At 41.8% G+C, this 26,171-nt stretch overlaps 1 protein-coding gene across 2 annotated transcripts in view; it reads left to right on the top strand.

Annotated features, from left to right (window-relative positions):
- plod2 (procollagen-lysine, 2-oxoglutarate 5-dioxygenase 2) overlaps nt 1-25,792 on the top strand; it is a 40,307-nt gene extending 14,515 nt beyond the window's left edge. Inside the window, exons 2-20 of one of the 2 annotated variants that reach the window (XM_084048904.1) lie at nt 1,433-1,524; nt 1,768-1,904; nt 6,482-6,645; nt 8,498-8,610; nt 8,812-8,875; nt 9,151-9,248; nt 12,045-12,146; nt 15,065-15,190; nt 15,858-15,979; nt 16,908-17,012; nt 17,955-18,080; nt 18,966-19,107; nt 19,986-20,048; nt 21,681-21,794; nt 22,083-22,148; nt 22,457-22,561; nt 23,545-23,691; nt 23,917-24,042; nt 24,691-25,792. In XM_084048904.1, the coding sequence (XP_083905030.1) occupies nt 1,433-1,524; nt 1,768-1,904; nt 6,482-6,645; nt 8,498-8,610; nt 8,812-8,875; nt 9,151-9,248; nt 12,045-12,146; nt 15,065-15,190; nt 15,858-15,979; nt 16,908-17,012; nt 17,955-18,080; nt 18,966-19,107; nt 19,986-20,048; nt 21,681-21,794; nt 22,083-22,148; nt 22,457-22,561; nt 23,545-23,691; nt 23,917-24,042; nt 24,691-24,846 (2,168 nt within the window). In that variant the 3' untranslated portion in view covers nt 24,847-25,792. The remainder of the gene's footprint in view (nt 1-1,432; nt 1,525-1,767; nt 1,905-6,481; nt 6,646-8,497; nt 8,611-8,811; nt 8,876-9,150; nt 9,249-12,044; nt 12,147-15,064; nt 15,191-15,857; nt 15,980-16,907; nt 17,013-17,954; nt 18,081-18,965; nt 19,108-19,985; nt 20,049-21,680; nt 21,795-22,082; nt 22,149-22,456; nt 22,562-23,544; nt 23,692-23,916; nt 24,043-24,690) is intronic. The other variant, XM_084048905.1, reaches the window with a different exon arrangement.
- The last annotated feature ends 379 nt before the right edge of the window (nt 25,793-26,171 follow it).

The following is a 26,171-nucleotide window of genomic DNA, read 5'->3' as shown; positions in this document are numbered from 1 at the left end:
TTAAGTACTTCACCAGAGCATTTCTCTTTTTTGTTTAGATCAGGAGTGTATAGAGAGAGCTGAGGTTAGAGCGAGAGAGAGAGAGAGACGTGATGTGCAGCACAGGTCTCTGGCCGGAATGAAACGGGGGACATTGTGATTAGGCTACATAGTAGTAGATAGTGGTTCACATACTATCTGTCCCGCTCCCAGCGCACACCCAGAGGGTTTCACTTTTAATTGAAGCCTTCACAAGGCTCAGGGTCGTGATAATGGGCTTTGCCTCTCATTTGCAAATGTCCAGTAAATCGTTTATGAGGGTTTACTGGAACATAATGCTGCATATTAAATATATGACCGAATGGCCTTAGAAAAACACAAAACGCTTAGTCTTGAAGTGGTCCAGTAAAACCATATTAAAGTGTCATTGACCTACTTTTTGTGAATTACTGTCTTTATGTTTGTTACACATTCTGCCAACAAAACCACTATAGAAAAATGTTGGACGGCAATTTGAAGAGAAGCCATGAAGGAAATGGTATTTCCTGTTCACAGAACAAGACTGTATATCTTTAAGATCTAGGGATGTTGACAGGTTAGAGCCTTCTAATCAAGGCTCCACCCTGTATGATTATCATACTGGGCACCAGAGGCGAAGCAGTAATGTGGCAATGTAGAGTAGTAGAGTGAAAAATGTGTTCAATCACTTTTTTGGCACAAACTTGCTTTCGATTAATTACAAAGGTGGTGGTGTGGGGTTCCTTTTCCCCCAAAAAAGCTATTTCCACTGGGTCTATTTCGTATTTGTAGAGATGAATGTACCTAAGCTGTGTGTTTAGCTTACATTTCTCTGGGGCTGTTTGGTAAACCTTAAAGATGAGTGACGACCAGCACACGGTGGAGCCCCGGTCTCTGTAGCTTCAGATTTGTTTTCATAAGAGGCCATGGTGCTGATTTCTTCTTGGTCTCAGACTTTTCACAACCTCAGCACTCATGGCCAGCGGAAATGTTCTGACCTGGTCGAAGAACTGGAGCTCTTTTAACTCCGGGGTGAAAGAATCTGTTTGTTTTCAAGATCCCTAGTGTGTACAACATACACTTTTATATTTTAATCCGATAAAGACCTGTATATGGATGTTCCTTACAATTCCGTAGATTTGTCCTGCTGATCCAAGCAGTTGTCAACGTGTTGACATGGGCCTGAGGTTTTGTTGGGATATGGTTTGCAGAAACAGGATACCCACTACTTCATAAGCGCAGAACAATATTTTGGTAAAGCTCTTGTTACGGAAGCCAACATTTGGGCAATAAAATGTCCCCAAATTTGCAATGGTGAACATTTTTGTACACCAAAGTACACTGTACACTCCCTGTAATTAAGTAAAGTATCTATACGTGATGATTTTATTTGTGTTGCCTTAGTTTACGGAGTTCAATGTTTTGTCCCTTACAGAAAATCTGCTTGTCCTAACGGTTGCTACGAAGGAGACAGATGGCTTCCGCCGCTTCATGCAGTCTGCAAACTATTTCAACTATACTGTGAAAGTAAGTTATGGCTCATCTATTCCCGTTCTACCATTTTTACCATGAATGTGCAATTTCTTTGCCCGCACTAACTAAAGTACAGCACACTGACGTCATTGCCATGGTATTTCTAACACCAACCCATACTAGCCTGAAGAATTCGGATGTCATGGGAAACAAAGTGCCACAAGGCTGCAATCAGAAGAATGTTTACACATTTTATGATCCAACTCTAACACTGCTCCCTAATGTTTTCTGCCACAGGTGTTGGGGATGGGGGAAGAATGGAAGGGCGGTGATGTGGGGCGGTCCATTGGTGGAGGGCAGAAGGTCCGACTACTTAAAGAAGCCATGGGGGATGTGGCTGACCGAGAGGATCTTGTTATCCTAACTGTAGACAGGTATGTTGGATTAGTATACGCAAACTACCGTATCTCTTCTTTAGTAGCACTATGACAAATTGCCAATTCAGTGTTTTTAGACGCTGGCTCTTTTGAACTTAACAATATGTATCTATTCAATTGCGGCAAATACATTTATATCTCAAAGGCTCGAAACGCCTAGACTGAAATATTTCACTATTCATCAACAAGATGACCTAGAAGGCCAATATTCCAGAGGGGATATTCTTTGAAACACTTTCAATGAGCGATAGGTTAGGCTAAAGCCCCTCTGGTCTTCCCAGATTGGATCCATATGTTTGTGGGTGAATCATCTAATTAGGTTAAACAAAAAAAGGAAGGTGGTGAAATTAGCTCTTTTATGGTGTAAATTCTGGGCGAGGAAGTGAATGAGCAACACTTATCCTTCCCTCAATACCCACCATTAAAGTTCCCATGAGCAAGGCACTTATAACCACCCAACTGCTCCGGTACAGCTGCTCAGTGGCCAACGGTATGATACCGCTTTTACACCAATGGCCTGTGTTTAACTAGTGTTTCCAACCAGGGTCTGTCCATGTTGGACCATTTTTACATGCTTGGTCTGCAACGCTACAAGTCTAAATGTGCTATAGACAGGTTTCCGCGCGACGTCATCACAGAGCAGAATGCGCAATCTGCGCATGCCCGGGGTAGAACAAACCCGGAAGTGCCCTTCACTCTGTTGTGTTAGGGAGTTAGATAGGCATAATGCTGCTATTATAGGCATAATAGGCATAATGCTGCTATTGTATACAAATAAAAGACGAACAGATCCAACTTCCGACAAATCATTTTTATAGAGTAAACAAGATATTACAAACTGCATAATTTAATCTACTTTCATTAAACCCGGTGAAGACCATTTCTTTTATGAATGTAGATTTGACCAGAGCTGCTGCGGGTAATAGCGCCCTCTATAGGCTCACCCCTCCACTGCGCGCGCATATCCTCTCATGTTTACAAACAGGAAACCGTCTATATATTTCAAGACATTGGGTCTTGTTTTTTCGCATGCAAGGCATCCAATGTAGGGTGGTTGCGCAATGGTAGATCACCAGTACTGTAAAATTAAGAATCTGTTTACATTTGGGAGACGATCGTTATGGTTATAAATCAAGGCATCCAAACGTATCAATTAAGCTGTTAGGTACTAAACTCATACCCATATTGGTGACCGCTTCCAGATTGAATGTTCAATAATGGAGTCCTTAAAGGGACACCCAAATCCCATTTTAATTAAGCTGAGGACATAATGAACATGATGTCGAAGTGTGTTTAGTATTTGTTCTGTTTTTCTTTTTCTTTTTTTTATCAGTTGGAAGGGCCGGTGTGACTGTAACTACAGGAAACATGGTCTGTAGTCCACAGTAGTCCAGGAAGCACTGACATTCACCTCTGTAATGTAACAGAGGGAGAATTCATGTTCAAAGAAAAAGAAAACAGAAAAGAAACGCAAAACACACTTCAAAATTATGTTTATTATGTCCATCTTTCATTAGGAACAGGATACTGTTACTGTATGGTTGAAAGTAGAGTAGTTAAATACTTGCTACCTCTGTTGTGGTCCCTAGGGTGTTCAGAGTGAAACATAATCCAATTTCGCGGGTTTTGCATGGCACTAAAACTGTATTCTCTTTTGCTCTCTTTTGATTGCAACCAGAGTAGCAAAACATACAAACGTCTGCTTTCAAAAACTGCTTCTTGCCAAAAAATACACCATTTATTTATACACATCCAAGTCCAATCTGGACCCATGTCAGAATGATCTTGGATGTGTAATGTTTCATCCATAGTGCATTGCAATCCAATCCTGTGAATTTATAGTTATAGTTGCACGTGTTCCACTACTAGTGTATACAATGTCCAGCTGGGTCACAAAAGTAGCCATCTGGTTGCACGCACGTACATGTGTGCAGGGGTGGGTGGGGGATGGGGGTTGTTGGGTCTAGCTGCTAGACCATTTTACTACCGTGTGCTAGACTCTAGCACACGTTATGGCTACCTACTCTTGACATTTACATAATTGAACAGCTTTATTCAGATCAAAAGCCCATATTACATTAATAACATCATTATTTGGTGATGTGTCTCTCTTTCTGTGTGGGCCCCTATGGTGCTGACTCTGAATCTTTGGACCCGTTGGTTCCATGTCTGCCTCCTTCTGAGAGGAGGTCCCTGGTTGTTTGCTTCTAAAGCTTTTTCCTCATTGTCTAAGGAAAACGGTTTTAAATATTCAAATCAAACATTTACATCAGGGGATAAATAAAGTCTGTCTGTCTCTGTCCTAGCCTGTATATTTGATCACATTGCACTATTTCTGTCTCTGCACTTTCGCACGAGATCTACACGCTAAAAACGGGTCACGATTCGACGCATTGTTAGCTTGTAGATCTTTTGGCAAGGACAATTCATGCTATGGAGTCTAAATGAGGCTTTACCAGCACTGGCTTTTATCTGCAGGCTTCGCCTTTAGTCCAACTTTGACTTTGAAGGTTGCCCCTAAGATGAATGGATTCTATTTGATCACAAGATCAGTTCACAAAATATAGTCTATCATTTATGAGCACTTTGTCTTGGGAAATTGTAGGATTGTCATTGATAATGAAAGTGTAAAGCGAAACAAAACCTTTTTTAACTGTGCATATCTATGAATTTGGAAATTGGAATCATTTAGATAATTACAGCCCCTAATAAGCGTTTTGAGCCCACGTCTGCTCAATGAGAGGTGTTTTTACGTGTTTATGTGGCAATGAACCAACCTCCACTCGTTCATGCAAAGGCCTTATTACTGAGTTCTCTGAGATATACGAGACGCGCTAATTTCACGTGCAGGTAGCAGAATTATGAGTTTTCAAGGCCAACGGAAAGTTTCCGCGAGTTAATGTGAGTGGTTTAGAATAATAACAGCCTTACACAAGCATATTTCTTCGAGTTGAGTAGGAGATGATGGTGATTACGAGTACTATAAGCACTTTGAAATGTTGTCACACTGTTGCATATGAACCTTTGAAAAGTAAATGATTATTTCTGAAAGGAAATCATTTGATCCATACAAATAACTTAAAATCTACACATCTGAGATATGGATGTCTACTACAGCAGTTTTATATACTGTATATTTCAGTTTTTTTTGTGTGCAAGATACCATATGTCATACTATTACATTCAGTCAAAGTTGTCTGTGCTCATGGGCAGAGAAAATCAACATATCATTATCAATATCATGCCATTCAATAGCCATGCACAACAAATGAACTGTACATTCACAGCCAGAAGGTTGTATGCATGCCAGCCTTGTAATTCTATGCACATTGGAAATGTCACACAAACAGTATATTGATGATTTCTAGACTTGCCCATGAAAAAGCAGCAATTGTACAGAAAGTGCCTACTCCGTAAACACTAAACAGAGCACCTTTGCGTCCAATTAAAGTTTTGAAACGCATACAGTACTGAGTACTGACACATGGCAAATGGAACAGGCATGATACAGGATTTAAATGCTTTAACCACTTGAACCCTAGTATCTCTATTCTGGGGGGGGGGGGGGGGACATTTGGCAATAATAGCCGATCTACAAGCTCACGATGCTTGGCAACGTGACGCATTGTGAGCTTGCAGATCAGCTATTTTTGGTGAAGATATTTAGTGTAGCCAATGGGAATACGGTCAAGGATTTTGTGGAAATCTTGCATATAACTTTACAATTACCATGAGAGAGAGAACATAATGGTGGAGTCGTTATTTTATTTGACAGGGATCCCCAGAGACAGCCTCTCATGACAGTACAGAGAGGGGAGTTGTAATGTTTGGGTAAGAGTTTTTTTGTCCTTGTGACAGGACCCAACGAACCCCCCTCGGGCACAAAACACACCTGGCAGGAAACAATCTTTAAAATGATGGAACACAGCTGGCCTGATCCGTATCTTTGTAGAGGTTTAATTCGGCTGCCGTGTTACGTGGTCAAATGGGTGGGTCGCATGCATTTTCAGGGCCTGTTTATTTTAATGCATCGCAATGCATTATAAGCTCAATAAGTCAATGAGGTTTTGGGCGAACTTTACACTTGATTTTATGGCCTTAGTAAACCTTTTCAATTTCATAAACACTTTGTTTTCAATCGCTAGTTTGAAGGTTTTTTTCAATCAGTTTAGTAAATTACGGTCCCATTAATTTTTCAATTAATGATGAAGTAGGGTATGTTGCTATGGTTTCTATTGGTTCTACCGAGTGAAGACCCGCCCTCACTGCAGTTGCAGCCAATAGCATAAATTTCCGTTTGCATTTCGGACCGGATATAGAAAGATGGCGGATTTGAAATCATTGAAAAACAGAAAAACTACATCTGTAGAAACCAATGGCGTCACTTTGTCCTTTCATTTTTACGGTCTATGGTCCCGGCCCACAGGATAGGAATCACTGGGCTTGTGTGTATCTGTCTGGTTTGATTTAGGAAGCGGTGGTTTGTAAGAAATTAAAGAAAAACATTGCTGGGCTCTCTGTAGATGATTTCAAAAATATGTTAATGATGTGTTCTCTCCACTCTGCTACTGTAGCTATGACCTTATCTTTGCCGGGGGACCACAAGAGATTCTGCGGAAGTTTCAGCAAGCAAATCACAAAGTCCTTTTTTCAGCAGAGGGGCTGATCTGGCCAGATAAGCGACTAGCTGACAAGTATCCCACAGTCCGCAGTGGCAAGCGCTTCCTCAACTCAGGAGGTAGGTTCCCAAATATCAAAAGCATATAAGTTGTTACCTTCTTCCTATAACTGTGGTAATATTGCTTTGTGTAACCTGCTTTTAAACTGAATGTTGATTTGTGTTTAGCCCCTATAACCCTTCTCCCTCAAGAGGCCTTGCCTTTTGCCAGACACTGTAAATAAGGATGTGTAATTAATGACTCTGCCTGGTTAAATAAAGTCAAATAAATCAATCAATAAATGCAAACTGCACACTTACTGCATTCTGTGTATTCTCATATTAACACCTTTAATGGTAGTGTAGTGTAAAGGAATGGCAACGGGCTTGTGTTATCTTTTAGATTTATGGAACTCATGGACCATTACCTTATTCCATGCAAACTATTAACCACTGGTCAGAAAAAAAACTATAGATGCAGCTCTAGATGCAATGGCCTTAACAACTTTAACTCTAACAAAGAGAACAATCACAAATTCACACGAAGTGGCAAGGTCACCATCTTGCAATCTCTTTTAGTGTCTGAATTACTGCTTTCCTTGTGGTCCCAAGTCTTTGTCTGATCAGAGGCTGACTTTGGCATTCATTTTCATTGACCTGACATGCCTATTTGTGTTGGCCCCCCAACGTTCCACAGATTGCATGAAATTGTAGGGTTTGTTTGTGTCCCTAAGGCTACCGCCCAAGTAGCTGCTGGGGTCAGTGTTTTCACATTTTGGACATGCTCTTGTCACCGAGAGCACATTGTGCATGAGTATTTATACAATTGAGTCAAGATTGTGTGTGAAGCACTTATGTGTCAGACTGAGCAACTAACCAAACAGAAATTGTTCAGTTGTTTGACAGATTGAAATAGATTTTTTAAAGAAGACACTATGTGTGCGTACTAGCTGAGTAGTCATGTCAAAGCAGTAAAAAAAACAGGGCTGCTGACCTCACATTTGATGCTGTTGCACTGCATCTCTTGACAGGTTTGAGCCACTCCAGGCAAACCACACCCTGACTGTTATTTGCAAAAATACAGACACAATTTGTTGCATAAAGTCTTCTTTGTGTGTGTTAGTCTCTCTCTCTCTTTCTCTCTCAAACAAAAATAGAAACACAAAATGAAAAATAAAGTGGTCTAAAACAGGCAAACCCATGAAATATCTTTTGGGATGTTGGGATTTTGGATGACAAAGATTCTAAATACCAGGGGGGAAAAACATATTGGGGGAAGGGCTGTCATTGATTAATTAAATTATTTGCAAATTAAAAAGTTCCTTTCACCTTTTCAACCTTTCCAGTCATACCATTTAGGCTATGTCATATCCATCCTACAGTTCGTGTTTACAGTGTCTGAGGCTTTTTTAATGAAGGGACCCAAAAACTGCACAGACCAACAACATAGCCAAACCCGGCAATTTTCTGCTGCGGTCGATCTGCTTGAGCAAGAGAAGGGAAAAGGAGGAGATATGGGAAAACTGCAGCAGACGTTGCTGTGAGAATGTATAGTAAAGAGGATACGTGAGATTCTACGCAGAAGCCTGGCAAGCCGTGAGTTCTCAGTCATTTGTGGAGATTGCAGCTTTCCACTGGTGGCCATTGTTACTCCCCCCTGTGGTCTGTGGGAAGAGTGTCGCTGCCTAGTGCTCATTTATCGAAGATTATTGGCAAAACTCACACTTTCCGGAAGGTTCTTGGATCACTGCCAGGGTGAAGTCTTGAAAGCAAAAGAACATTTTTCCTTGCAGACGTAATTGACACAGAAAGTCTGACTAAGATGTAGGCTATATGCCCTTGTAAAACTCACTTCTTTCACCCTATACTTACAGTTGGACTTATTTTCTTAACAGTTTGAAATGCATTTAACGTTGTATGGTATAATTTTCAGGTATAATTGGCTACGCCCCATACATAAACAAAATTGTTTCACAGTGGAACCTCCATGACAATGATGATGACCAGCTCTTCTATACCAAAATATATCTGGATCCATTGCAAAGGGTAAGAATGTTGGGTAGCATACAACAGCTATATTGTACACTGTTTTAGCAGCTCAGCTAGCCTAGATAGCCAACCACATACACTTCTAAAACAGCTGAAAACACCTCTCCTTGGCAAACAAGCAAACCACAGGTGAGATATTGGGTGACCAGCTGTTTCATATCTCTTATTTATTTTCTTTATATACATTCTTTTTTTCAGATGACTCTGAATATGACTTTGGATCACAAGTGCCAGATTTTCCAGAACCTCAATGGAGCCATTGGTGAGTAACCACAACAAATTGATCTCATTGTGGTCTTTGGTTTCCATTTGCAGCTCGTATTTATAATTTTGTCGTTGGACCACATCAAACCGATGAACCTTTTTATTTATTTATTCATTTTATACATGTATGAAAGATTATGTTTTTAGAGTGCCTGCCCTGCGGGCCTGGTAATGCAGTATATCATTCATAGTGAAGTAATAAAAAAAAACACGGGAACTGCAAGAAGATTTGTAGAACCTGGCCTGATCTCCAAAATGTTCCTGTCTTGGCAGATGAAGTGCTCCTCAAGTTTGGAACGGACCGAGTGAGAGTAAGAAACACAGTGTACGACACCCTGCCAGTGGCAGTCCATGGCAACGGAAACACCAAAGTGAGTACGAAATTATGCCCTCATGCAGACCTTATTACTGTACATAATCAGTACTGACATTTGTGTGGTCTATACCTGGACAGAACCCCGCCCAACTCCAGCAGCATGAATTATTCATAGTCTGTTTTTAGTTTTTTTGTTTGAATTCTTCAGCAGTTGCTGCTTTCCAGCAATAACTGCTGAAGGAATAAGTGCATTCCTAATAATGACCTGGCCCAGTGGCCCACTGTACGCCTTAGATTTACATCCAACATGTATTCGTTGGAAAGAGAAAACAAAGAATTCTTTGGAACTCGGTTACTCAGTGGATGAGCAGGAGGCCGGGTCTAAAAATTGAGCTATACCGCGCCTCTCTCTCTATTCCCATTTATATAGTGAAATGGTCAACAAGCCCAAAGCAGGATGTCTGTGAGATACAGTAATCATTCTCCGGAGAGTCTTGGCTGGCCTATTTTCCTAAACCCCCTCCTCCCCCCCTCTCTCTTACATTCCCACTCGACCACCAGCGCCTGTTTCTGGTCTTCCTTTAGTAATGAACCCTACCCACCACACTGTGTGGAACCGTGTCTCCAGAGGGCCTCCACATCTGCAGCTGTCGTGCTTAACGACAGATCACAGAATGTGGATCCCCAGCTGTCCACTTGTTCTGGTGTCTATACCCTTGTAGGAAGGCTAGCTGGATCCCTGGGCAATGGGCGAACTTCCTAAAACTCAACCGCTGTTTTATCAGTCTATAAAATGGCACTTGTGCATTGCCTAGCAAAATGTACAAGCAGCCATGAAGAAGAGTCAGCAAGTTATTACTTTGGATGAAGACTGCAGTCTGGCTTGGACATTTCCCCTCTGCAGTTGTGAAGTTGTAAAACTTTACAGCTGGTGATTTTATGTCCCTCACCTCTCACATATCACTAGCTGCTAACATTTGTGTAAACATAAGGACTGACATTCAGTGGATATATGGGATTCTGGTAATACTTTTCTTGGATCAACTCGAATTGGTTGCATCTAGAAACAATTATCTCCACCAGGCCGCGGGGCGGTTTTCGCCCGTCTGGGTATGTGTGTATATGTGCACTGCTAATCTCGCAAACTACTGGACCAATCAACGCCAAACCTCTTTAACGCCCTCTCAGTAGGCCAGGGAAGAGACCTCCTGAATATTTCTCTTCCAACCCATCAATGACAACAATGTTATTTAATATTTTATGTGAATGCATTACCTCATGCCCCACTGTCCCTTCAGAGTTCAATGTAAGAGGCTTGTTCTTCCCCCGACAGTTCATACGCTCAAGTGCAATGGCTACACATAAGATCAGTGTATAATGTGATGCCGGCATTGCCTGTACGTTCAGGCCGTGTATCCTGTCATGAGTAGGGTTGGGTTCCGGAATTGGAAGAACCGGAGGAACCGGAATCGGTTCCATCACATTTTGGAACCGTTTCCGGAACCGTTTATTATCACACTGTCAGAGCTGACACGTCTACTGTGTAGTTTCGGAGCAGTGGTGGCCTAAAGGTTAGAGGAGCGCCCTTGTTACTGGAAGGTTGCCGGTTCGATTCCCCGGACTGGAAAAAAATCTGGGTGGGGAAGTGAATGGTCACCACTCGCCACTCCCCCAACACCGCTGAAGTGCCCTTGAGCAAGGCACTGAACCCCAAACTGCTCCAGTGGAGCAGCTTAGTGGCAAGACTGTGGTTGTACTGGTCAGCTCCCAGGTTTTAATGTGTGTGTCTGTCTGTGTGTTTCTATGTGCAGGGCGTTGCTGAAAATGAGCACTTGTGCTCAGCTACTACCCTGGGTAAAAAAAGAACAAAAACACACACAAAAAAAGACAATACCAGTGGTTCCCAAACTTTTCAATTTCAATGACCATCATAACTCTGAGAGTGTACAAATGGAACGGGTCCATTTGGTTCCATTTGTACATTCTCAGAGTTACACACCTGTAAGGGTACATTTGGAACCCCCTAGGAATCGTGAAAGGGAACAGTTAAGGAATCGGAGAATATGCCTTTTTTGAAGGTCACAAGATTTCAATAGGTCACCAATGTTGGTGCAACACATGCATGTGCAGTACACTACTGTATGGCTTGTAAAACAGAAGATATGGTCCCATATGCTACCATACTGGGACCTTTAATTAGCATTGATGTGATAGACTGACTGATCAGTTGGCTGATGGCTAGAACAACAAATATGAGGGCCATTATATACAGTAAATTCCTGACTGTATTTATCTGTCCAGGCCCAGGTTCAACACAAGATTAGGATTCCAATCAGAGACATGCAGCTTTCTTTTTTTTTGGCACCTTCTCTGCATTATAAATTTAACATACCTAACAAGTATGGCATCTGAATATGAATATTTGCGAGGGGATATTTCAAAAGAAAAGGTCAATGGACATTCAAGGACTGTATGACATTTATGCCTTGCATACTAAATACAGTACAAAGCAGAGATGAGTTATGATGTTGAAATGTATAACCGACTTCTTAAGAAAAAGAATAATTACAGTCCAGTTTGTCTGCCTATTTGACTACGGCAGACATTTATGGCCCTAGGCTTGACCAGCATAATGTCTGTCTGGCCATCCCACATCCCTACTGTAAATCACTTGAGTAAATGACTATGGCAAGTGACCAAGCCAGGACTTTCCATATGTATTCATATGGTGAAATGAGCCCTGCCGAAGCCAAACAAACAATAAGCCATTTTTGCTTGTGTCTACTTCAGCTCAATTACGTTTCCTGGATGACCAACCATTTGCCTGCTCTGTATTTTGTTACCCTTGCAGATCTACTTGAACCACTTGGCCAACTACGTCCCCAATGCCTGGAACTATGAGCATGGCTGCAGTGTCTGTGATGACAATATGCTGGACTTGTCTCAGCTCGAAGTAAGTGAATAATACCAAGGCCTTTTTCCACACTGTTCTCCTTTTGCAGTCTGAAAATTATACTTTGTTTGGAAGAATTCTCCCAAACCTCTCTGTGCTAGATAAACAACATACGGCAGTTGTCTTGTAGGCATATGTCTCATCAATCCATCAGTGAAATGTCTTGCACAAACAGCAAGTCTGTCCTATTTCAATAAGTGAGAGTACACCGGATTTGTAATGCATTGCACACTCCTGATCCAGCAATAACAGGTCATGCACCCTCCAAAGCGTTTGGACCCTTATTAAAGGAGCGTTAAGTACCAGTAGTGCTACTTGGGGAAGAGGAAGCTGTGTGCTGCTGCAGTGCAGGATATGGCTTTTGGGGTTTTTGGAAGGGCTTATTTAGAGGGGTGTCACTGTCGACCAGGATGCTTTTTAGTGGCCTCCTTATTATGGGATTTATCCACAATGGTGAGTTACAGCGGTCGTGTGGAAATTATGTCAGCGAGTTCAGCCAAGCCTAGCAATGTATAGACACAGCCGCAAGTGTACGGAGTATCTTTGGCTGTCAGAAATATGCTGGCTGACTTTCCCTTGTATGGTTATGTCTTATTCAAACACTCCATTAACTCACACACAAGGATGAAAATGAAGGACGAAGCAGGGTTGTGTATAGGACTGGAATGAAATTCACATAAAAATCTTTGACATTGCAAATCAATATTGAATCTCCATGACTGCACGTAGACACTTTCTGCAAACCTGCGAGCCCCATGAATGGCCTTGTGTGTCAGGAGTGCAGCTGGAGTCGATTCAATACAAACCTAACCTTATAAATGGAATCTCTGTGAAAGCAGCTCTCACTGACCTTCCAGACGCAGCACAGAACACATGCTGTTTCATGATAATAGCCAAGGCTGTTGGTGAAGATATTTGCTTTTTGTTATGCCACTCAATAGCAGACTCTCACTGGCAGAGGGTGGGGGGATTCTGGGAGATTGGGGAAACAGACAGGGTCAGCCTGGGTCATTGGCACTGCATGTACACTATGGTAGTGGTTCTCAACCACTACCAGACCACTACCAGGACTTAACTGTCCCCAGATGACAGTTAAGTGACAATTTAAGACTTTTAAGACCTTTTTAATACCTAAAAAAATAAGAAAGAAAGCTAAGAAAAAGTCCATTACTGCATCAAAAGCAATCAACAAATGTACAATAAAAACTGGTCAAACATTGGCCAATCTGTCAAATAATATAAGAAAGCTGATATTTTCACAATATTTATCTGTGGAATCGAGTCAAACCAAATGTAATGCCTCAACTCTTACGATACCAAGTGGTTGTCATGTTGGGGGTCCCCAGTTCAAGATTATTTTGGGAGGGTCACAGCCTGAAAAGGTTGAGAACCACTGCAGTGTAGACATGGGCCTTAGCACAGACTCCAGATTGTTCCTGACCCAATATAAGGAAGGGCAAAGGCCTTTCCCGTCCGTGAGACTGTGTACACGTCAGCCTGACCCCTTCATTGTCTCTTGGTTTTTGTCTTTCTTTTCTTTTTCCCCCCGTCAGTAATGATTTGAGGTTTTAGGCATAAGTCTTGATGTTTTGATGAGCGCCCTTCTCTCTCCCTGCTCCCCGCCCTCTTTGCAGTTCTTTTTCCCGGCTGCCTGTCAGGAACAATTTAATGCTAGCCGGACCCATGGGTGCCACTGCCCCCTCTTTCGCCTCGAGCACGGTCATTGCGGAGCTCGCAAATTAGATGGTTCCAGTCGGGACCTTTTTCATCCCGGGTCCAGACCTTTTGCTGTGAACTGGTCAAGGGGATCGTAAGGCCAGGCTGAGCTGTGTGGGCTGCAGCAGTGTGTCATGGGAAAAAGGCGTTCTCTTCTGCTACTTTCCCTCGCTCTCTCTCTATTTCCTACACACCCTACTGTCTGAGGGACCAGTTTTAATGTGACTATACGTGGCAGGCTGTATTACTACAATGTAGCAATGAAAACAATATTTAGTAGGTAGGTTTGTGATTTATTTATAATACGTTTTTAATCATGCTTCCATCCGACAACCCTACATTCAGTTTATTAACCACTATCTAAGGGGAGATTCTGCTTTTCAGAATCTTATCTGGATATTCTCAAATGCCTAGTAGGCAAATCGATTCAAACTGGTGAAAATTTACATCGATAAAAAAAAGGAGAAGAAAATACAGGATCAGGAAGAGAATTGATTAAAAAAAGTTTTCTACTGTATTGAAAAGAGGATAAGAGAAAACACAGTATTGGAAAAAAATAATTAAGAGAAAAAAATACTGGATTTGTGTAAGAGAAATCTTACGGTCATTTGTCTGGAAAATAATTTGTGAAAAGTCATTTTGTTACCCTAGTATCGTGATTCGAATCCTATCGTGAGTTGAGTGAATTGTTACATGCCTAATGCCTAGTATAATATACTTATATACACGACAGAGTACAAATATAGGCTAGATCTTACAGCATTGGAACCAGATCAGTGACACCATTAGAGAAATACCAACGACAGTCAATAATAGTGTGCACTGCACAGCAGTGCTGCTCCTCTGGGTCCCAGCCGGTACAGGGTAAACCACAGTAAACCAAAACATATATTTTAAGATGAGAGTGCACACCAGGATACTAGGATTGACACAATTGCATTAACAGATTACAGTGGAGCAAACTACATGTTTCTCATGTTGCTTCATCAGATTAACGCCGTCTTAGTGTTTGCGAAGTGGGTGTTCACATTGTCCATGCTACGCAGCCAATGTATCCTCTACAAGTAAACAATGCCTTAAAGAGCGCCACTGATTTGTTTATGTCTGAGGTGAAATGTATAAGACACCCTTGATTTATGTTAAACAGAATGCCATTAACCGAGGTGTGCTGTATTAATCCATTTCTCACCATGTCTAAACAGGAATATCCAAGTGTGTTGGTGGGGGTGTTCATCGAACAGCCGACCCCTTTCCTTCCCGAGTTCCTCCAGCGACTGCTGAGCCTAGACTACCCCCGAGATAAACTCAACATTTTTATCCACAACAATGTGAGTATATGCAGCTGCTAGTCAGTGGTGGGACTCTGATGCTTTACTGTACTGCTGTACAGTAAAAGTATGAATACCACAATGTGGAAATACTCTGTTATAATGTGGCTGAATTGGTAAATGTATGTTTCATAATAATAATCTAAATCTTGTAAATAAAGTTTTAAAGAAAATGTTACATAACCCCTTAAAACCGGGAAAGCATCTGTGTCATTTTAGATTTTAACTACCGGTATCCTGTATATAGCACATTGGTTCTCAAAGTGGGATTTTATACTTTGGCTATTCAAAAACAGCAGATATACAAGCTCATAGCACGTCACTTTGTGCCGCACTATAAGCTTGTAGATCTGCTATTTTTGAAAAATCGTGAAAAGTTGCGCAAATCTTATTTCTTTTTTAAACTCAAATCTTAACTCAAACATTTGCTTCTGGGGGTCCCTGGAACAAAATATTTTCAGATGGGGGTCCGCAGCCAAATACATTTTACATTTTGGGGGTCGTTGACATGACAAAGTTTGAGCACCACTGATACAGTATAGCATAAGTAACATAAGTTTTTCAGAAAACTGTTATGATTTAGAAAATGTGTAGAATCGTCCGCAGGTCTTAATGTTAGTTTGTTTTGGATACGTGTCTCAGTCATTACCATTGGCTCTGTCTTCAGGAGGTTTACCATGAGAAACACATCCAGAAGTTTTGGGAGGAGAACCGGAATGCGTTCAGCAGCTTCAAGGTTGTTGGACCAGAGGAAAATCTGAGCCAAGGCGAGGCCAGGAACATGGGCATGTACGTGCAGTGCAACTCTCTCTCTCTCCTAAATTTACCGCCTCCACAACACAGATTTTTCATCTCCGAGGCTTGCAGGCGGCGTGAGACAACTGATTAATCCAAATTACGTTATGCATGAATGACTTCGCGAATGTCTGAAGGGCTACTGCAGCAAAGATTAATCACAGCCAAAAATGAAAATTAGCTTGGTGAAATGACCTTTGGAATGGTACTTCTATGAATTCTACATTGCTTTCTGCAGTGGGTATTTATGTGTGTGCAGTGTTGTAGAGTACAGAAAACCTGTCCATTTCTCTAATCTAGTGCACAGTGAAATGCAGTAGATAATAGTCTGAAGCCAGTCTGCCACCACATTCAGTTCCTCTCTCACAGTTCCTCCTGACCTGCAGGTGCTCATTGTAAACATAGGAATCAATGCCGAATGTAACTGTAATGACTGCTCCCCAGACTGCTTATGTCTTTGTGTTGCTAGATGACACAGAACTGATTATGTCATACACATACCAGACACGCACGCACGCGCACACACGCTCACGCTCCAAGTGCGACATTGCCCTGATTGCTCACTGCTGAGTAACAGACTGTTGCCATGGTGATAGACCAACAAGGCCCGATTAAAAGAAAAAAAAGGAGGATGTGCCTTGATAACACTGGCCAGCATGGTCCCATAATGATGGGTTTATCAGCAGCCTGTAATCTCCCACTGTGCAATATCCCCCAGAAGCTCAAAGACACTCATTGTGCGGAGCTATCTCTGTAATTCAGCTGTTTATACTAAAAGGATCTAATACTTTCCAACTTGTTACAGTGATTATTTTTAAGTATTTGATTGACTAGTAGACCTGCTTGGCATGAGCAGCAGGGCCTCCATAATAATCATTACGGTACTTTCCCCTGCCTGCGTGTCTTTTTATGCTTCCATTAGGGATATTTGTCGCAAGGATACCGGATGTGACTACTACTACAGCATCGATTCAGACGTGATGCTGACCAACCGACAGACAATCAAGGCCCTCATTGAGCAGAACAGGTACACAGACATACCGCTGGAACCCTCCTCCACGAAGCCTCCCTTTTGCCCCATTGAGACTTTTATTTCACAAGTGGCAAAGCCACAGGAACATTACAGCCAAAGGGAATTGGAGGGTTAAAAATAAGCGTTTCTGGCTTCCTGTTTTTGCCCCGGCCGCATGGAAACAGTGAAAAGCCCTGTTGCACTTAGCTTGAAATGCCACTTAGTTTGCGTTATACAAAAAACAAACATGCTAACCTTGTTTTGTTTTTTTGCTGCCGCCCCAGCTCATGATTTTGAGAGCTTTCCTATAAACCAGATGTCTTTGTGGCTGTGGCATTGAATGTTGTGACATGCTGGACCAATGGAGGCGCACGGCAAAAGCCCTGCATGGGTATTTAAAGACACGCCTGGGAATTCTCTGCTGGCACACACGCTGTGGGAGGGATTTGTACTGTATTGTAATGCATTTTTGTATCAAAATACATTTACCGTAAATGATGGTGTTCATTGATATATTATATCAATGAACACCATAATTTACGGTAAATGTATTTTCAATTCCTTTTCATCACAATAGCGAAATTCCTTTCAATGTGGTTTGGGTTTCTAGGACTAGAGGTAGTGGAGAGGTCCTGCCCATCCTTTTCCCATGCAAATTTACAGAAATTAACCAAATTCTGTGTAAGACATGCCATCGTACAGTTGGGCCCGCGAGTTCATTTCCAGTACAGCACAATATCACTGATGCGGTGTCACCATTCTCTGAGATCTGTCACCCACTTGGCAATGTTTGTAACCCTCCAGTGTGGGTGTGACTTTTTACATGCAGCGTGATTTTTTTAGACCACTAAAGAACCCGGCACATTTGATGGCCGGCTGCCCGTGATATTTCACTTGGTTTTATCCATTCTGACAGAATCACCCCGTCTCCACTCTTGACGTTCTCTTCCCTTACAGAAAAATAATTGCTCCCCTTGTCACTCGGCATGGTAAACTGTGGTCCAACTTCTGGGGAGCCTTGAGTCTGGATGGTTATTACGCCCGCTCTGAAGACTACGTTGACATTGTGCAGAGCAAACGTGTGTAAGTTCATGACGGAGAGGCCTCAACATATTTGCTTACACTATTCCCTTTCTTGCAGCTTCCATGATGTATCTAAAAGTGATCATTTCAATATTTTACATGTTGTCCAGCAATGTCAAACAAAGCTTTGGTGTAAAACAGTGGTTTTCAACCCTTTTCATATCAAGGTCCATTATTTATTCGGCATTTGAGCCACGGACCACCATTTGATGAGATTTAGACTGTCAGACCCAAAACGTCGAATATTGTGTCTTTGTATCTTTGGATAAGATTTTGTCCACAATTCCCTGGTGTATTGATGTTGGTACCAATAGGAGAGACAACAGGCAAACGTTGATTAAAATAACAATTATTTAATTAAGTAATGCAGATGTTTAACAATAATTTCACTCTTGAGAGCGTAAAATGAAAGTTTCATTTTACACTCAAGAGTTAATACTCTATCATTTAGCTGGGGACCACCTGGAACCTCCTCAAGGTCCACTGGTGGTCCCCGGACCACTGGTTGAGAACCACTGGCTTACACTAGTCCCTTTCTTGCAGCTTCCATGATGTAATCGGGTGTATCTAAAAGTGATCATTTCAATATTTTGCGTTGCAAGGCGTTGTGAGCTTGAAGATCTGCTATTTTCACAACATTATATATTTCACAATATAATAGAACCATTGCTCTAGTAGTCAATGTGCTCCCTGTAACCGACACATTTCGTAGGTTTCCCACCAAGCGTACTTTCTATATCCTCCCCAAACAGCACTAGACCAAAACCCGTGGTCACGGATGACATGTTGAGTATAACAAAATCTCCACAACGCTAGGAAGAATATGAATTATGGTTAAAGTTTTTAAATAAAGCCCTTCCTTTTCCATATCTCTCGTTTCTCTAGGGGTCTATGGAACATTCCGTACATGGCACATACATACCTCATAAAGGGCGAGGTGTTGCGGAATGAACTGAAGGAAAGGAACTATTTTGTTTTAGAGAAACTGGACCCAGACATGGCTCTGTGCAGAAACGCCAGGGAACTGGTAAGAAGGCTCTGCCTTAATCCTGGGGGGATTTATATGTCTTATGTGTCACGTCTTTATAAGACTGGTGATGTGCGATATTGTTGATATTACAGTGTATTAGTATGAATGTACTGGGAAGGAATGTTACAGTATAAACATGGCTGCATGTGGACAACCCAGGCCATTAAAATCATGGCCTTTGGCTCTAGAAAGCAGAATTATGTATTTATTTACACACGGCGGAAGCCAGAGCTGTTAGTTTATACATTAGGATCCATGCAATGTCTGTTAATGCTGAAAAACAATCAATAGCTCTACTGAGGTCAACGAGGAAATGCTGGCAAGTATGTGCAATTTGAAATGTGCTCCTTGTCTATCGTCAAGGCATGATCTTCCTCTTGTTTATGACAGCCTTTGTGGTGTGTGTTGAGGTTCTCCCTGCTCCACTCGTGTCCAATCCTCTTCCACTTTCCTCTTTGTCACGTGACTGTGGACAGCGCAAGCAGTGGCGACGTCCGATTGGCTGCTAAATTGGCGATTTTTTTTGTTTGTTCTGTGTCTACCTTCCATGACCTTCAAATGTTGACCTCTCAACCACTCTGCATCCAGCTCTGCTTTGTCTAGTTCACCTGTTCACCTGTCTAAACTCCAAACACTGTGTTTGGATCACCTGCACCCCCCCCCCTCCCTTCCCCCCAGCATGTGTTGCTTAATAACCAATTATAACAACCGAAAACGTAAGCTTCAGAGGGAATCTTGCTCACCTTTTTCCACGCGGGCACACTTTCTCTCCTCCTGGGTTGCCCTGTATGTGACGCGCAGTATTTGGCCTCTCCCTCTGCCTCTGTGAAGACATTATGTTACATTGTTTACATGGTGCTTTTCCTCCATTTTAGACCAGTCACAGAGAAAAAGACTCCCCTTCTCCGGAATCATTCCATATGCTCAGGTCCCCACAGGTCTACATTTGTTTTGATTATTCTATTTTCTTCTATTTCCATTTCCAATGGGTGCACACGTTCAAAAAAGCCATTCAAATTGTATGGTACTGATTGGCGAACATTGACTGATTTCACAGGTAAAAAATAAATGCAATAAAAGTCAGCATAACATATACTAAAGCAGCCTTCTGGGGTGTAAAATATTGCCGAATTTGATGTACAAAACCTTGGAATGTTGAACACCCATGGGTATGTTTCAGCGTATACGATAATCTTATTTTAAAACTTACCATGTGGAATACTCCTTCACATGGGATAGACATTAGGATAAACATCTTGACTTGAATGCTGTCTACGTCTTTATAGTAGCATTCAGGATGTCTGGCAAACCCCTTGGAAATCGATGTTCACCAACTGCCCGTGATAAGTTAAAGTCTCAAGTCTATGATTTTTTTATTTCTTCCCCTTGGCGTAAGGAGGCACCAATTCTTTTGCTGGAACGTACTATCACTACTTTCTTAAGGCCCGTTATGCGTGGTTGTGCACTGGTGTCGTGCACCAAACATAGCATATCTATATATAAATCAGTATAAATCGCCCTGTGTGTGTTTCTGTGATCCTCCTCCAAGAGGAGAACTAGGAGGCATAAGACGAAGAGATGCAGTCAATGTCCACACGCAAGTCCCTATCCTGCTTTTAACCCCCCATCCCATCCCACCCCACCCCACCCCACCCCACCCCACCACACACACACACACACACACACACACACACACACACACACACACACACACACACACACACACACACACACACACACACACACACACACACACACACACACACACACACACACACACACACACACACACACACACACACAGTACATAACCAGCTGCGCTCTCCCAAAAACACCGACTGATCTCAGACTAGGCTCCAACAACATTCTTTCCCACCCATTGACTCCATCTGGTCTGAATTGCATTCTGAAATTGAATAAATTAGGATTTGAGCTCATCACATTTTAGCATAAGGTGGGAAGGAAATAATGAAAACAAAAAAAATATATATATCATCTGTATTTCCGCATGACAGCCTAGTCTGATAGTGAGTCCAAATGCCTCTACCCCACACCCAAGCACCCTGTCCTTGCTTCACTGGATTGGGAATATCATTCCTGGATTTACTCTGTCCCAAGCTACCCAGCAACCCTGTGCTCCCGTCCTTACCCCTGCCCTCACCCCCAGCACCCTATCCTGTCCCCAGGCCACCAACCCTTCTTAGTCTGACTCCCCATAAATAATCTTAGATTATTTATTTGTGACTTTATGGTTGTGAACTTTGATTTCCAAATCTGATTTCAGTGTGACAAAACACACTTGAATCACTTCACTTTAGTGATACTGTGCAATCAAACTTCTTTTTTTTTGTGTGCAGTTTTCTCTGCACTTCCAATGTCAATTTAATACTTCCAATGTCAACTGTTTTTCATTGATAAATGTTCTCAAAGCATAAAACAATTACCGTAAATAGTGTGGAGCTGCATGCATTTGAAAGCTACTTAAGCTAAATTGACTGTATAACAATGCAGTCTTTTTTTAACGCAAATGATGTCTTGGAACTAACTGAATTTTTCTCCATCTACTCCAGGGAGTCTTCATGTACATAACAAACCGTCATGAGTTTGGAAGGATAATTTCCACTGCCAATTATAACATTTCGCATTATAACAATGACTTGTGGCAGATATTCGAAAACCCAACGGTAAGTCATTATAATCTCCTGTCATACTGGAACAAAAGGGGGAAAAAAACATTGTAAATTAGCTGTGGTAAACAGCAGCCACCAGTGAAGATTATTAGCTGCAATAAACTAGACTACAGATGTCAGACGATTGTGAAATCAAGACTACTAATGGACGTCATTACTGATAAGGATTTATCACTTCATGTATCCTGTCAGGGCCTGCCTCGCTAGAGAGAGAGGATTAACATTGTGGTATGCAGGTCAACAGAACACAGCCCGCTAATCCCAATGTTCTTTGTCCCACAGGACTGGAAGGAAAAATACATCCACCCCAACTACAGCCGTATCTTCACAGAGAATTTCATGGAAGAGGTTTGTCTGTGAATGTGGGCATGTGCGTTTTTTTGTTGCACTGCGTGTGCGTGCGTGCGCTTGCGCGTGTGAGTGTGTGTGTGTTCCCGACATTGGCCACAGGCCACATTTTGGGACATTTTTTTTAATTAGTTAAGATAAATGGTATGGTTAGAGCAGTTATGGTAACGGTTTGGGTAAAAGGATATGAAAAGACTGTAAGGCAATGCAATGTCCCCAAACGTTTGCAAAACAACGGTGTGTGTGTGTGTGTGTGTGTGTGTGTGTGTGTGTGTGTGTGTGTGTGTTTGTGTGTGTGTGTATTGCAGCCATGTCCAGATGTGTTCTGGTTCCCCGTCTTCTCAGAGAAAGCCTGTGATGAGATTGTTGAGGAGATGGAACACTACGGGTCATGGTCTGGAGGCAGACACGAGGTCAGTACTTCTAAGCTAGGTTCATTCTGCGAAATCCTGAGGGCTGATTGAAATACCAATAAACATAAATAATGTACTGTAGCAAAATAGTCCATATTTAATACTTTAAAAAAATAGTAATAATGATAAAATAGCTTGATCTGCTATTTCCACAATTTCTTTAAATGTTTGAAAATGTATTTACAATTTTCAAGATTACAATTACGCAAAAGAATTGCGATTATCTCAAAATTACAATTAGGCAATTATGTAATAACTGTGACATACGACTGTGAAAATGGACCTGTCTGCGTTCAATTAGCCCATAGGATATTGCAGTGCATGTGTGTATGCATTATGCATGTATTTGGTTCACTGTGATCTTCTGCTCACCAACCTTACACGAACTGTAACATGCATGCTTCTTCTACTACACGACTACTCTGCAATCATGCACATGTACAGTACACATACTTGCTGTACGGTACGTGCGGCCATGCACGCTTAATTGTACGACCGCCATTTCCACGTCTGCTATATAAATATCATGAAATTAAAGGGCTATGATTTTTTGTCTAATTCATGTGGCCTGTTTTATGCAGTGCTACATTGGTAATTAATGTCGCTAAAAGTATGCGCCCTGGGGACTAAATCCTCCTGCATAGACTGTGACTAACTTGGTTTGGGAAATGGCTGAGCTGGAAGGGTCATTAATCCTTATACAGGCAAAGAATAGTACAGCCTGCGGTTTAGACACACACACACACACACACACACACACACACACACACACACACACACACACACACACACACACACACACACACACACACACACACACACACACACACACACACACACACACACACACACACACACACGTCATCATCTATCACCGTGAAGACTGTGGTCACACACAGACAGAGGATACTGGGTCATTTGTTCCATCCTTCATCACACCACAGACTTTCTTATATTCTCTCCTGTTCCGCATCCCTCCTCAGGACAAGCGTATTTCTGGCGGTTATGAGACAGTGCCCACGGACGACATCCACATGAAGCAAATAGGCTACGACAAGGAGTGGCTCCACTTCATCCGGGAGTTCATATCCCCCGTCACTTTAAAAGTCTTCTCCGGCTACTACACCAAGGTTAGCATCAAAACCGCCAAAAACATGAGAACATAATGCATCGGTGTGGGGGGAAATGAAAGTGCGAATGCCAACCCAACCGTGTTTGCGCAAGAGCTTAGCACTTTCCATGAGACTTGCTTTTACATGTATGGGACATTCCATGAAGAAACGTGATCTTTCTTCCAGAGGTTTCACAGAGGTTGATTTTTTTTGTGTGTGTTTTCTTTTTTACTTCCATCACAGGGCTATGCTATAATGAACTTTGTGGTGAAGTACACACCTGGGAGGCAATCATACCTGAGGCCCCACCACGACTCCTCTACATTCACCATCAACATCGCCCTGAATGCCAAAGACACAGACTTTGAGGTAACAAGCACTCCATTGACCGTTATTCACAAGGCGTTTTTTTTGCTTTTATTCCATACTCCAGAGTATAGAATAAGAGTATTCCATACTCCAGAGTATAGAATAAGAGTATTCCATACTCCAGAGTATAGAATAAGAGTATTCCATACTCCAGAGTATCAAATAAGAGCAAAAGTTGTGAGCAAAATGGCTGCCGTGTGAAACGATGGTCCATTACACTTAAGAGTGATGCGTTGAGTGGAAAGAAAAAGCGCTGCATTCCTCCAGGATTTCATCAGATTAGATCGTCTGTCCACTTTCCCCTCTTACATTCTGTCATCATGATCGCCACACTTCCCAATCCTTTCTGCTGAGCCCCTCTCTCTCGCATCGCACACGTCAGGTTGATGTTTATCTGGTATCCGAGTTTCTTTGAAGCATAAGCGCTTTTCTTTGCACTCTTACGTGACCGTTTACGCGCCGCTTGTTGACTAGGGTTCATGCCATTTACTCTTATTTCTCCCATGTAAGTCGCTCTGGATGGGTAAGAGCGTCTGTTAAATAGTAAACTGTAAATGGTCGTTAATCCAACACCTGCTTTCAATAAATCCTCCGTAAATCACTTTCTCTCCATCTGTCCAACTTCCTCCCTCCCTCTCTCCCTCCTAGGGTGGAGGCTGTCGTTTCCACAGGTATAACTGCTCCATACAGTCTCCCAGGAAAGGCTGGACCTTCATGCACCCAGGAAGACTCACTCATCTCCATGAAGGTCTCCCAACCACCAACGGCACACGCTACATCGCAGTGTCCTTCATCGACCCTTGAACAATTTTGATTCGATTTTTTTGTTGTTGTAAATGTTCTGTTTTAGTTTTATGTCTGATGTGTGTGTGTTTTGTTAAGTGGGGCTGTCCGGTTCTGTTGTTTTGATGTCTTGTGTTGTAAAAAAAAAAAGCAATTGATGATTGCATTAAGAGACTCTCTGTTAAACAGAGTGTAGTGTCTAAGGGGTGAGTGACACTAAAGGGTGCTTATCCATGTGTACTGTGCATGTACACAGACAAGAAAGACTACAAGAAAAATGCCCAACTGGTATCCCACCATCACGCTGTCAAGCCATCTTGTCACATGGGCTTAAATTTACAATTATTTTGTTATTTTATTAATCTATCATGACAGTCACTATGTTAATACATTTGGTTGTTTTGAGGTTCAATATAGACTGTAACTTTGCGAGTGTGTTGCCTCTACACTATGCATTTCAGGTAAAATGTCACTGAACTGTCAAATACTGTAATAACTCACTTTTGTTCCCATAATGATTAGTGGTGCTTACCAACATTCCATAATTTCAATAATAATCAACAAGGTCAAATATTTCTTAGGTGTGAAAAATACAAAAATACAAAGCCTTTTGCTAGTCTTTTATAATACATACTAGTTACAAACTGTTAATGTGATGTCAAATGGACTCAAGTTGCAATATGCCCAATGGATAGAAAAAAATCTATTTTTGTAACTTTGCACGTCAGAGAAAAAAAGGACAGCAGAATTTAATATGAATTCTGGTTGAATGAAGTTCAATATTATGCTATACTTGAAATGTTTTTTTTGTGGGGGAATCTGCAGCATTTGTTTGCTGGACTAAAACATTTCTACAATGTTTACTTTCTCTGAAAGTTGTGTGTAAGTGAACACTGAAACTCAGCCAGTTAAGTTGCTTAACTTATTGTGAAACTTATGACAAGAATTTAATAAAAAGAAATTACGCAAAAAACATTTATCACATTTTCAGATGTATTGATGCTTTCTATAACAGAGCTGAAAGATACCCAATCTGTCCTACAGTTTCAGTATAGGCTACTCAACAACTTTGGATGCAATATCACAACGTTCCCCTTTGTTTTCTGTACATTCTTTGGCTTTAACACATTAAACGCCAAGAACGTAGTCCTACGGTCCATTAAATCCAACTGTTAAGCGCCGAGACCGTAGCCCTACGGTCCGGGTGCTTTTTCCTTTTTTTCGAAAAAAAAAAAATCTTTTTCAATTTTCTACACGGACCGTTTTCAGTGTAACACCACCGGAACGGAACTATTTGCGAACCGGTTTTGCCGTTCCCGTCGGCCTCCATTCTAAAGCGCACACAA

Source organism: Gymnoscopelus microlampas (assembly GCF_963454915.1).
Source record: "Gymnoscopelus microlampas genome assembly, chromosome: 22".
Lineage (NCBI taxonomy): Eukaryota > Metazoa > Chordata > Actinopteri > Myctophiformes > Myctophidae > Gymnoscopelus > Gymnoscopelus microlampas.
The sequence above is the reverse complement of the archived record's forward strand: the minus strand, read 5'-3'. Positions and strand labels throughout refer to the sequence as shown.